Source organism: Anguilla anguilla, chromosome 9 (assembly GCF_013347855.1).
Source record: "Anguilla anguilla isolate fAngAng1 chromosome 9, fAngAng1.pri, whole genome shotgun sequence".
In the NCBI taxonomy this organism is placed as follows: domain Eukaryota; kingdom Metazoa; phylum Chordata; class Actinopteri; order Anguilliformes; family Anguillidae; genus Anguilla; species Anguilla anguilla.
Window position 1 is genome coordinate 2,098,824 of NC_049209.1, and position 13,752 is coordinate 2,112,575.

At 49.0% G+C, this 13,752-nt stretch overlaps 1 protein-coding gene and 1 long non-coding RNA gene across 2 annotated transcripts; one reads left to right on the plus strand and one right to left on the minus strand.

The window, feature by feature from the left end:
- Positions 1–815: 815 nt before the first annotated feature.
- Positions 816–12,108, minus strand: faxdc2 (fatty acid hydroxylase domain containing 2). The gene is made up of 9 exons (XM_035432374.1): positions 11,959–12,108; positions 10,237–10,292; positions 7,049–7,146; positions 6,732–6,835; positions 5,745–5,866; positions 4,299–4,504; positions 3,191–3,296; positions 2,415–2,581; positions 816–1,753 (listed from the first exon to the last, which is right to left on the minus strand). Exons 2-9 carry the CDS (start codon positions 10,288–10,290, stop codon positions 1,597–1,599), a joined length of 1,014 nt encoding a protein of 337 aa, XP_035288265.1. The 5' UTR covers positions 10,291–10,292; positions 11,959–12,108; the 3' UTR covers positions 816–1,596.
- LOC118235233 lies at positions 7,155–12,205 on the plus strand. Its single transcript, XR_004766813.1, has 3 exons — positions 7,155–7,306; positions 9,846–9,921; positions 12,137–12,205. It is a non-coding gene; the product is annotated as an uncharacterized LOC118235233 (long non-coding RNA).
- The last annotated feature ends 1,547 nt before the right edge of the window (positions 12,206–13,752 follow it).

A 13,752-nucleotide genomic window follows, 5' to 3' on the forward strand; every position in this document is an offset into this window, starting at 1 on the left:
GGAACAAAAAAATATATAAAATGGAAAAATGTAAAATACTTGAATGAGATCTTGTATTATAACATTTAATATTCATAATATCTGCTTTTTAGGCTGATGTGATTGGCTATTAGTGTTATTTGTAATTTGTAGTAATTATGCTTTTCCTTAATAAATAAAAAAAATAATAAAATGGACAAAAAAACCTTAAACACCAAATGTGATACTTGCGTGTTTTCTTAATTCTGCATTCTTTTTTTGTTGAACTTTTGAAGACTAGGTGTTTTTTATTCTCCACAAGGGGGGGGGACTTTGCTGCATTTTTTCAGTCATACTTTAGTTTGTTTGTCTGAAAATTCAGCATTTGTGCAGTGGTTCTTTGTGTTAAAGCACTTGGAGGGATTCTTGGGTACATTATACAAAATGGCCCCATTGCATCGACCACTGGGTTCATTTTCACTCCAAGATTGTGCCAAGTGTCTCTTAGTACTTTCTGATTGTGTGCGTGTGCGTGTGCGTGTGCGTGTGAGTGTGAGTGTGAGTGTGAGTGTGAGTGTGAGTGTGAGTGTGAGTGTGAGTGTGAGTGTGAGTGTGAGTGTGAGTGTGAGTGTGAGTGTGAGTGTGAGTGTGAGTGTGAATGAAATTTCATCACTTTGTTCAAACATTTTCAGCTTGTGCTGCCCGGTGGCCACAGCGTTTAACTCCGCAAACTCCAGACTTGCTGTAATATCCTTCCAGAGCCAATCGATGGCCGTCTTATTAGAGAGTCCCGTGATTTCTGCGCAACTGTTCAGCCAATCCATAATGAGAATTCCTCTGTGCACTGACACCCAACATTTTCAATGAAACATTTTATTTTATTAAATACAATTTATGACTTGGACCAACGGACAGCAGTGGGAACAGCACAATTCTCAGTCATCTCCTAAACTTAGAGCGGTCTGTATTCCGTTTGCTGAAATGATTGTGTACAGGGCAAAGGTCGGTTTCTAGAGTTCCCTTGAAATTTTACAGTTTGGACTATGTGCAGATGAACCTTTTAATCATTCATATGATAATCACAAAAAAGTACCAGTGTTCAGCATGTTAAATGGATGGATGGGTAGACGCATATATTTACTTAGGACTGTAAGAGTAACCTTTACCTTTTCCCTGAGTATTTACCCATAATTCCACACTGGTAGTTAGTATTGGTAGTAGAAGACTGGGACAAATCATCAAATATGTCCACAATGCAGACAAAAACGTTCTGATGGAGCAGCGTAGTGTGATCTACAGTGATCTAAAAACCATTAACTGACATGTTTAAAGACAAATTACAAGCACAATTGCAAATATTGCTAATTGAGGCTCATTTCTAGTTTTGCATAAAATTTCCTCAGACTATTCATCATATCATTCTGTAAGGCAACCTGGCATTAAAATACCGTCTCGGAAAGTTTCCTTTCAGATGGAGCGGCTGAAATCTTTTAACAGTGGAAGTCCTAAAAGGCGTAAAATCAGAATTCTCAGAAAAGGGTCTGTTTCGGCTTCCCGGCCGAGTCTGTGAATGGCGAGGGAGGGAGGGAGGGAGAGGATGGTGAGCGCCCTTCCTCCTGTGGGGCGGGGGGCGGGGGATCACTGCTTCTTCTTGGGCGTGTCCGGGATGGTCTCGGTCAGCGGGGTGAGGCTGAGGAGCAGCAGGTGTCGGTCGTACGCTTTCGTCTGTCTGAAGACCGTGTCCGTCCCGTGCAGTCGGTCCAGCACCCCCAGCACGCCGTAGCACTGATTAAACCTGCACAGCAAGGGGGGGGGGGAGACTGCGCTCAGTACAAGGGCCAACCTGCACTCAACACTAGAGCCTACCTGCGCTCAACACGAGCTAACCTGTGCACCGTTTCCCATAACCACTGTGTTAGCCAGCTCTCAACACAAGGGCTTACCTGCGCTCATACCCAAAACCACACTGTGCTAACAACCCATAACCACAATGTGCTTACCTGCGCTCACAACCCATAACCACACTGCTAACCTGCGCTCAGATACCTATAACCACACTGTGCTAACCTGCGCTCACAACCCATAACCACACTGCTAACCTGCGCTCAGATACCTATAACCACACTGTGCTAACCTGCGCTCACAACCCATAACCACACTGCTAACCTGTGCTCATACCCATAACCACACTGCTAACCTGTGCTCAGGCTTTAGCCTAATCTCAGGTTTCCCCCTGTCCCCATAGTTGGGTCACAGGGTGTGCGGGTTGCGCAGGTGAGACTGTTTCCCCCTGTCCCCATAGTTGGGTCACATGGTGTGCGGGTTGCGCAGGTGAGACTGTTTCCCCCTGTCCCCATAGTTGGGTCACAGGGTGTGCGGGTTGCGCAGGTGAGACTGTTTCCCCCTGTCCCCATAGTTGGGTCACAGGGTGTGCGGGTTGCGCAGGTGAGACTCACTTGAGGTGGTGGAAGTCGTGGAACTCGGGCGATGGCAGCAGGGGCAGGTGGTAGCCGCAGTGGGACACGGTGGTGATCAGCAGGGCGATGGTGAACCACAGGCACACGGTGGCCACATGGGAGCCCAGCAGAACCGGACCAATCAGGACCGGGAGCATGTTGGACAGCTGTGGGGTGGGGGGAGGGGGGGGGGGGGGGCACACACGAGACGGGTCCGTTAAATTCGGAACATGACCCTCTCTGCCACTGCAGGTCCTGTCTCACAGCCAGTGTCCTGCCTGATGTTGAGGTGGTTAGCAGACCACCTCACTCAACAGGTATGACGACCGTGATTTTACACGCAACTGTGAACTCACACGGGCCGGGCAGTCAGAGGAAACTGGTACTGTGCCCGTTTCAGTCAGAGAACAGCAGGCACTGGTCATTACACAGGGGATACGTTACATTAAGGGTGGTTTGTGCATGTGACTTGCCTGTTATGAGAACCGTGCTCTCCAGGAGTACGTAAGTCACGCTAAGCTGAATACCCTGTCCATCTTTAAAATGGGGGGGGGGGGGGGGGGGGGGGGGGAATTTACGTAAACTGGGGCAGGTTTAATGCACTGTCAGCCTGTAGCTTTTCTCTTAGATGAGTGGTGGTGATCTAGGTGGAGATCTAGGGGTGATCTAGGTGTGATCTAGGTGGTGATCTAGGTGGAGATTTAGGTGGTGATCTAGGTGGTGATCTAGGTGGACATCTAGGGGACGGCAGTGAAACGGGAGAAGAGTGCACTGACCACGTGCTCCAGCGGGTGGGCGTACAGGGACACCACGCCGATGGGGGCGGTCCACTCGTGGTGGATCTTGTGGACGTGCTTGTAGATGGCAGGGTGGTGAAAGAGCCTGGAATGGGAGGCAGGGACTCAGAGCAGGGAACTGTCAGGTGTGTGTGTGTGTGTGTGTTAGAGGTTGTGGGTATTGTGTGTGTATATAGTATATAGTGTGTGTCTGTGTGTAGGGTGTCTAATGTGTGCTCATGCCTGAGAATGGAAGAAGACCACCGTCCAGCAGGTGTGTGTGTGTGTGTAGTGTGTGTGTGTCGTGTGTGTATAGTGTATAGGGTGTGTGTATTGTGTACTATAGTGTGTACAGTGTGTCCTCATGCCTGAGAGTAGTAGAACAGCACTTTCTCCAGCAGGTGTGTGTGTAGTGTAGGGTGTAAATAGTGTGTATAGTGTATAATAGGGTGAATAGTGTACAGTATGTGCACTTGCCTGTGGGAATAGTAGAACAGCACTTCCTCCAGCAGGTGTGTGTGTATGTATAGTGTGTAGTGTGTATAGTGTAGGGTGTATAATAGGGTGTGTAGTGTGTGTGTAGTGTGTATAGTGTATAATAGGGTGTATAGTGTGTACTTTTGCCTGTGGGAGTAGTAAACAGCACTTCCTCCAGCAGGTACGTATATAGTGTGTATAGTGTATAATAGGGTGTATAGTGTGTACTCTTGCCTGTGGGAGTAGTAGAACAGCACTTCCTCCAGCAGGTGTGTGTGTATAGTGTAGAGTGTGTATATATAGTGTACAGCATGTGCTTTTGCCTGTGGGAGTAGTAGAACAGCACTTCCTCCAGCAGGTGTGTGTGTATATATAGTGTATAGTATACAGTATGTGCTCTTGCCTGTGGTAGTAGAACAGCACTTCCTCCAGCAGGTGTGCGTGTATAGTGTAGAGTGTGTATATATAGTGTACAGCATGTGCTCTTGCCTGTGGGAGTAGTAGAACAGCACTTCCTCCAGCAGGTGTGTGTGTATACAGTGTACAGTATGTGCTCTTGCCTGTGGGAGTAGTAGAACAGCACTTCCTCCAGCAGGTGTGTGTATATATAGTGTACAGCATGTGCTCTTGCCTGTGGGAGTAGTAGAACAGCACTTCCTCCAGCAGGCCGCAGACGGCCAGGTCCAGCAGGCCCCGGTGGAAGGTGGGGAGCTCCAGACCGCAGGGGTCTCCTCTCCACTTCATCACCAGGAAGCCCAGCCACACCATGGGCATGGACAGGAACACCTGGTTGAACAGCACCGTCTTCACCGCGTGCCGCAGCTTCGCCGGGTCGACCTGCGGGAGCCCCAGGAGGAGGAGGAGAACCGGTCACCTGGGGCACTCGGCAGGTGCGCGGCCACACGGCTCCTGAGCACCGCATCTCCTGAACACCAGCCGCTAAACGAGCTGAACACCAGAGCCCGGTCTCCTGGGGTTATTCTCTAGGACCTGCGTTTTCAACAGGGGCACAGTAGGGGGTCCCTGGCCAGATTTGATATGCAATGACTGTTTATAGGAAAACTTTTTTTGTATATTATAGCCCTTTTTAACTTCTAATCCACTGGATGCTTATGAGCCTTTTTGAAAACTTCTGATCTAGGATTATCTGCGCTTTAAATTACGGCAGTTTTTTTCCGGGTTGCTTACGCAGAAGTCTTCAGCATTCAGTTAATTAAATTGAATTAAAATACTGCGTCAAATGACATGGTTTAAAAATTAACTAAATTGCTTTTTGCCACACATGATATGAAATGCACAAGATTAACACGAAGATGCCTCAGTTTTAATTAATCTGTTCCTAATGTGCAAGTTCACAAACCTGTGATTAGAATACTCTTAACTGAACATTCTAGCGCTGATGTCACAATCACTGCTGGTGACTGAAAGCAGTGGGGTTCTGGAACACTGGCTTAGAATGTTGAAAAGACCTGCACTTCAAAGGGCTCCTTGTTCAAAGCTGTTTCCCTGCTTACAGAGCATTTCATGTTGCCATGGAGCCGACTTTCACCGCAAGTACCCCTTGTGCCAGATGCCACTGGCCTTACGTGAAATTGGCCCTTGAACCTCTCTGGGATCGTTCTGTGCTCACGGTCTGGCTGAATTGGTACTCTGTGCCAAAGTGCGTGGATAGGCCTGTTCATCACAGATACAGTCCCTGCAAACAGCTGCGCATTTGATAGTCTTTAATCTTACCAAGGATCTTGCATGCAAGCACAGACCTTTGATTGATAAAGCAAAGTTATGTATGTAATCGAGTTACTTGTGAAATTCGAACTCCCATGTCTATGTCCTGGATGTCCTCCATAAACCTACTGGAGCCCAGATCAGTAAGATCAATATGTCATATGAAACATCATCAATTTATCAAGCACTGCACCCGTCAATCTTATCAGTGTAGTGAAAGAATATAACAAACTGTAATAACCTGAACTGCAGTAACCCCCAGCCGCGATCCTGCATATTCTGCTGACTCGTGGTAACTGCGGCAGCGGGGCGATTAGAGTTTCGGGAGGGGGGGGGGGAGACGTGACCGTACCGGACTGTTCTTGTCCACCTGGATCCTGTAGCGGGTGATGAAGACGGGCCTCCCCGTGGAGTCGGCCACCATGAGCAGGGCGTTGAAGAGCCAGAAGGCTGCCGTGGGCACGATCATGGACCCTGCGGGGGGGGGGCGGGGCGGGGCGGGGCGGGGGGGGGTACACAGCGTTCTCGTCAGCCCACGGTGCCAGAGATCTAACTATAGGTGCACTGGAGAAATTTTTTTTGTATGTGCACCAATCAGAAACTGGGTGTGAGCAGGGTGCCCTAGACACTGTGTGCCGGTGGCACAGTGCTGCTCATACGGATTCTGAGCGGCGCAAAAACAGCAGGTTTCACGAGGGTCGGGGTTCACAAGGGTTGGGATTCACGAGGGCCGGGATTCACGAGGGCCGGGATTCACGAGGGTTGGGATTCATAAGGATTGGGATTCACGAGGGCCGGGATTCATGAGGATTGGGATTCACGAGGGCCGGGATTCACGAGGGTCGGGATTCATAAGGATTGGGATTCACGAGGGCCGGGATTCACAACAAACCGCTCACAAGTCGGTTACCTTTATGAATGAGTGGAACCAGTGGAATATGCTGCATTTCTAATTATTCTAGCGAGAATAATCCTCATTGCAAAACAAGTCCAATCCATTCCATGCTACTTCTTACCCTTGTTACAAATGGGGGTCAGTACCTCCTCCCCCCTATCCAACAGTAGGCCCTAAAGTGGCACCTGCTCTAAATTCACACACAGGCTTGGCCCATGTGGTGTGGAGTACAGACAGACAGCGCCTCCCCTTTCAGCTTGCATCGTTTCGTCCGCCCGCCATCACCCAGGAGCCTTCACTCAAGGTCACATGATGCGTGCTCAGTCAGGATTTGGGCTTAGCATTGCAGTGTGACCTAACCGAGCGGTATGTCCAGCAGGGTTTCTGTCTCCCAGGCCCGTTCCCCGTGCTGGGGGGGTGGGGGGGCTCGCCGGGTCTACTCACCCATGAAGAACAAGGCCCACTCATAACCCCCGAACAGCAGGTGCAGTTTGGTCCACTGAGTCTGCCAAAAATCCCCCGAAGCTCCCCAGAAGCGCTGCAGGTGCCTACCCCAAAAAAACAGGAGAGAGCTCACCAAAGCCATCCAAATCAGCACCGGGCCTGTCGCCCCAGGGGTACAGCCGGGGTCTACACCGCTAAAGATCCTGAAACACAACCAGCTTCAGCGCTGGATTCCAAACGTGAAAACACTGCACGAATTCCCTCTCAATATCCCACGCAAACCCGCGTCCGGCGCCAGCTCTGAACGAGGACTTTACCACGTGATCGAGTTCCCAAACGCGGCCAGGAGGAAGATTCCGGAGCCGATGATGAAGGCCGCCTTCTTCAGGGAGTCCCAGAGCCCTCCGGTGGCCTCCTGCAGGGTGAGAGAACGGACGGGTTTGGAATCGGCACGGCAACATTGGAATGGTGACCTCAGGGCGACCTCAACAGGCGACTGTACTGATGAGAGTGGAGGCGCACAGACTAAAGGACATGGGGTTTCCAATAGCAACCCTTCAAAAGGCTTCTGCCAGGTAAGGATGTTACTTGGCTGACGGTGGCTGCCCCTCTTTCTGAGCAATGTGCTGAGTGACTGCATACAGCACCACACTGAACACAGCTGGCACGGCGACAGGGAGACAACAAAGACTCTTATTCTACCCACTTGGGAACTGAAAGGAAACCACAAAACCCAGCAGGGACTGCAGCCCTCCAGGCCTGGATATTCAGACCCCTGCACTACACTGTTCTTTCCTCTTCCTGCAGTACTCCTTTCCTCCTCCTGTACTCCTCCTCTCCTCCTCCTGTACTCCTCCTGCACTCCTCCTTCCTTCTTCCTGCACTCCTGCTTTCTTCCTCCTTTCCTCCTTCTGCTCTCCTCCTTTCCTCCTCCTCCACTCCTCTCCTCATCTGTCCCTCCTCCTTTCCTCCTCCTGTACTCCTCCTCCACTCCTCTCATCTGTCACTCCTTCTTTCCTGCTCCTGCACTCCTCCTTTCCTCCTCCTCCACTCCTCTTCTCATCTGTCACTTCTCTTCTCTTCCTGCTCCTGTACTCCTCCTCTCCTCCTCTTTTCCTCCTGTACTCCTCCTCTTCCGGTCTCTAAGAATGAGTTTAAGCGGGCTGCAGCAGTGGGCCTCTGGGCATTAACATCTCCCCAGCGCAGTGCCAGTCACACCAGCAGCACAGTGCCAGTCACACCAGCAGCACAGTGCCAGTCACACGGGCAGCACAGTGCCAGTCACACAGCGCAGTGCCAGTCACACGGGCAGCACAGTGCCAGTCACACAGCGCAGTGCCAGTCACACCGGCAGCGCAGTGCCAGTCACACAGCACAGTGCCAGTCACAGTGGCTGCGCAGTGCCAGTCACACGGGCAGCGCAGTGCCAGTCACACGGGCAGCGCAGTGCCAGTCACACGGGCAGCTCAGTGCCAGTCACACGGGCAGCGCAGTGCCAGTCACACGGGCAGCGCAGTGCCAGTCACACAGCACAGTGCCAGTCACACGGGAAGCGCAGTGCCAGTCACACGGGCAGCGCAGTGCCAGTCACACGGGCAGAGCAGTGCCAGTCACACGGGCAGCGCAGTGCCAGTCACACGGGCAGCACAGTGCCAGTCACACAGCACAGTGCCAGTCACACAGCACAGTGCCAGTCACACAGCACAGTGCCAGTCACACAGCGCAGTGCCAGTCACACGGGCAGCTCAGTGCCAGTCACACAGCGCAGTGCCAGTCACACGGGCAGCGCAGTGCCAGTCACACTGGCAGCTCAGTGCCAGTCACACAGGCAGCGCAGTGGCAGTCAAAGTGGCAGCGCAATGCCAGTCACAGTGGCTGCGCAGTGACAGTCACACCGGCAGCGCAGTGCCAGTCACAGTGGCTGCGCAGTGCCAGTCACAGTGGCAGCGCAGTGCCAGTCACACAGGCAGCGCAGTGCCAGTCACACAGGCAGCGCAGTGCCAGTCACACAGGCAGCACAGTGCCAGTCACACAGTGCAGTGCCAGTCACACAGCGCAGTGCCAGTCACACGGGCAGCGCAGTGCCAGTCACGTGGGCAGCACAGTGCCAGTCACACAGCGCAGTGCCAGTCACAGTGCCAGTCACACAACGCAGTGCCAGTCACACGGGCAGCGCAGTGCCAGTCACACGGGCAGCGCAGTGCCAGTCACACAGGCAGCGCAGTGCCAGTCACACAGCACAGTGCCAGTCACACCGGCAGCGCAGTGCCAGTCACACGGGCAGCGCAGTGCCAGTCACACAGCACAGTGCCAGTCACACAGCGCAGTGCCAGTCACACGGGCAGCTCAGTGCCAGTCACACGGGCAGCGCAGTGCCAGTCACACGGGCAGCGCAGTGCCAGTCACACAGCACAGTGCCAGTCACACCGGCAGCGCAGTGCCAGTCACACGGGCAGCGCAGTGCCAGTCACACGGGCAGAGCAGTGCCAGTCACACGGGCAGCACAGTGCCAGTCACACAGCACAGTGCCAGTCACACAGCACAGTGCCAGTCACACAGCGCAGTGCCAGTCACACGGGCAGCGCAGTGCCAGTCACATGGGCAGCGCAGTGCCAGTCACACTGGCAGCTCAGTGCCAGTCACACAGGCAGCGCAGTGGCAGTCAAAGTGGCAGCGCAATGCCAGTCACAGTGGCTGCGCAGTGACAGTCACACCGGCAGCGCAGTGCCAGTCACAGTGGCTGCGCAGTGCCAGTCACAGTGGCAGCGCAGTGCCAGTCACACAGGCAGCGCAGTGCCAGTCACACAGGCAGCGCAGTGCCAGTCACACAGCGCAGTGCTAGTCACACAGTGCAGTGCCAGTCACACAGCGCAGTGCCAGTCACACGGGCAGCGCAGTGCCAGTCACGTGGGCAGCACAGTGCCAGTCACACAGCGCAGTGCCAGTCACAGTGCCAGTCACACAACGCAGTGCCAGTCACACGGGCAGCGCAGTGCCAGTCACACGGGCAGTGCCAGTCACACGGGCAGCGCAGTGCCAGTCACGCGGGCAGCTCACTCTGGCGCGGGTCCCTCAGCTTTAATTGCCACCATTTTCTCTCTGCTGTGCTCTCAGCCAGTTACAAGAGAAAAATCCAACCGGACGAGTCAGACCTGAAGCCGGTGAAGGTGCGAGCAGGTGCAAATGGCAGGTATTTAAAAGCCAACCAGTGTCTGAAAAATGTCACCACGGCAGAACGGTACACTAGCAAAGATCTGTCTACTTCACAAGTCATGACACATGAATCCACTGTGTATTCAAGGGTAATAAATACACAAGACACACTGATCAGTAAACACACTAGGTGTTCTGCAGGTACACAAATGAAACTTATTTTAACAGTAAATTAAGTAATATGACAATCTCAAGTTCATTGTATTGTTATCTTTTTAAATATGTAAACACTGTATTTGTAATATGTGCTTGTGCATCACAGCACTGGAATTCAATATTTGAATGATCTTACCGGTTTCCCGAAGTCCAGGCCATCTTGGGAGATGGGTTTGACTTGTTCCTTCATGTCTTCAGGGAAAAAAAAGGATATTCTCTGCGCATTACTGCTCCCAGCACCACAACATGTAATTACACTTCACAAGCCAGAGAAAGGGTAGACTACATCACAAAGAAATGAGTTATTAAATTGCGTGCGTACATACGGCTCTGTCAGACTTGTAATCACACAATTCTCGTGAACATTCTCTACTTTTATGTAAGGGTATTCTTTACACGCTTTGGTTTCACCATGTAGAAATTACAGCACTTCTTATACACAACCTCCCATTTCAGGGCACCATAACGTTTGGGACATATTGATGTTATGTAAATTAAAGTATCCATGTTTAATACTTTGTTGCATATCTTTTGCATGCAGAGACTGCCTGAAGCCTCTTCTCTGCCAGGCCTGTACAGCAGCAATCTTCCTGCTTGATTCAGGGGTTCGTTGCCTTAAGTTTTTTCTGAAGAGCTCTGACTGTTTTTGTTTGTTTTTTCAATAATTCGCACTTTCATAATGGCTTTCTTAACTTTCATTGACAAGCGGTAATAACACAGGCAATCAAAAGTATAGAATCAAGACTAGACACTAAGTAGATGGAAAGCTTTCTAATACCTTCACTAAGGAAGTAACTGAACACACCTGACCAATCAGAAACACCTGTGATGTCAATTGTCCCAAACCTTATGGTGCCCTGAAATGGGGGTGTGTGTAAACAGTGCTGTAATGGTGAAAAATGGTGAAACCGAAATGTATTTTAAAAATGCCCCTTTATAAAAACTGTGAATGTGAACTTTAACCACACTTGATATCTGTAAAACAAGATTTGTTTTATAAACCACGTGTAAATTGTGTTTTGCGGTTCACAAAACACGCGTAAATAATACTGGCATTACATTCGCAACATGTATACTTGTTTTCGAAATTACAGTACAGCGGTGTTCACCACGCACCTACTGCATGAGTTTGCACCGACCTACATTGTCAACGGAATCCAAAAGCAGTCGCAAGATTAAACCGAATTCCTCCCTTCAATCACATTTACTTGCCAGAGCCAAGAAAACTAAAATGCCTAAATCTGTTGTGCAGCTCGTGATATAAAACGCATTCTTACAGGATCGTTATGTCATCAAACCTTGATTCGCAAGCGCACTCGTCCCATTTTGACTTGGGGAATCGCAAGGGAACATTAGTCAACTTACAATTTACCGACTTGTGTTTTGGTAAAGGAAACGATACAATAGGCTACTAACTATACTTCAGACAAACAGCACAACGATTACGCGTAGGCCTATTATTCAACAGTAGCCTACAATGTTCACTATAACTAGCTTGTTATTTATTAGATGCAATGCTAAGTAGGCTATTTGTAATAACGCATAGATAATGTCAAAACTGCTGAACTAAGTTCACGAACGGCTTCCACAACAACTGGAATCTGACACTCAAAGCTCAATAGAAATTAGTTTCAGTTGCTTATTAACTGAAATTGAAACGCCAAGTGTTTACGTGACTGTCGGATTGTCTTAATTTGTAACGTGCGGCACAGTAACGACAATTATTTATGTAATGGAAATGTGACGAGAACGATTGAGATGATTAATGTATACAAGAAGGTAAAGCAAGCTAGATATGTTCTTTAAAACAAAATAAGCTAATTGTCAAAAATATGTCTTATGCAAAAATATTACTTACCACTTTTGGTCGTTCAGAAGTCTCCCAGAAAATTTTCAAGGTTGTTTTGTACCTGATCTCTCGGTAGTTTATCATAAAAGCACGTTTATTGTCATCAGAAGATACGCCATATTCAGCAGGTGATTGGTTGAGGCATTCCAGCGGACCAATAGCAAAGCAGTAACTTTCTGTTTTTCAGATTTTTCCCCTCATGCTTGCTGCAGATGGAAAGAAGACGTCTCCCCACAGACCACCAAATAGTTTTCTTGGATGGTTAGAAACATTGGCAAAACCAATCGGGGGATCGTTTTACATTCATGACTTGGTCACATTTGAAATTAATATATACATACAAATTAATAAAACAGAGTTTTACATAATATCTTAATAGCATTTTTCGATATAGGTAGGCTATTAGTAAAGTTGATTGAATGAACGTAATGTGTAAAGTCACGTTTAACTTAATCATCAGTCAAACTGTTCTAAGGGGTTCACCGAGTCACAAAAATTTCTGAACATAAACTTAATTTGTGGTAGAGCGGTGGCATCACAAGTCGAATGTATAATGTATTGTAGCCCACTGCAGTGTTGCATAACACCGTCACTGCATCTGGCGAATGCTTTGCAGATGATTAACAGCGTGTTCGTGAAGGCATTATCTGCACTTTATGAAGTCTATATGTACTTACTCATCAGAAAATGAACATAAGGCCAGTGTACAGTTTTGTAATGTAGATGTGAAATGTGTTCCCTCAGTACGTGACAGGAACTCAATCTAGCTAACTGACTGCACACAATTAAGATATATTTTTTATAATCTAAGGAGAACAACTCAATGTTGTCTTATTGGGATCTAATCACAAACCCTTGAAAAATCACATGGTCAATGTCATTACTTCTGGATCATGGCACGTTTAATAACATGAAAAATTAGTTTTAAAAACCAAACTCGCTCACCAATGAGTTTGACAGGAGTAAGTGGGTTCAGAATAAGGAATCTTTTGTCAAATAAGCTCGTACAATCTGCCATAAAATTAATGGGGGGGGGGGGCGTCTGAAATTGTGTGCAATTTCTGTGTTCATCAGGAAGCTCGCATGCGCCACCTAGCGGTGATAGTCGGAACAAATGCCGGGCTGTTTGCACAACCTTCCCTCTCCTGTCAGTAATGGATGTTCGAAGCGTCTGAGCTTCGCTGGCTTGTAGGTGAGAGGGTGGGTCAAAGTCCCGCCACACTCGTTTGACGTGGCTGCAGGAAGTCATCGACGCGGGTCTTCTCCGACGACAAGAACTACGGCCAATTCATCTTATTTTATTATTATACTAGTAACCAATACATCAATAGTGCTCATGCTAGGGGTATTCTTCATTTCCAAGGCAAATTTAACCTTTAAAAAACATAGAATTCTGTCCCGTAATAACATTTTTTTGTTCTGATCTGCTATCAGGTGCACCTGTCGGTGTCTGAGATAAAGTAGGCTTATTTAGTTGGGCACTGATGGATGTTTATGTAGGGTGGCAGTGCAGTATAATGGGTAAGGAGCTGGTCTAGTAACCTAAAGATCATCGGTTTGATTCCTGGGTAGGACACTGCCGTTGTACCCTTGAGCAAGGTACTCAACCTGCATCGCTTCAGTATATATCCAGCTTTATAAATGGATGCAAGGTAAATGCTATTTTAAAAATTGTGTAACTCCCTCTGGATGAGAGCATCTGCTAAAACGCTCCAGTGCTGTTTTATTGTATATCAGCACTCTTGTCTGTAGGTAAGAAATTGGTAAGTTGGAAACATTCAAACACTGCATGCTAGCTGGTTA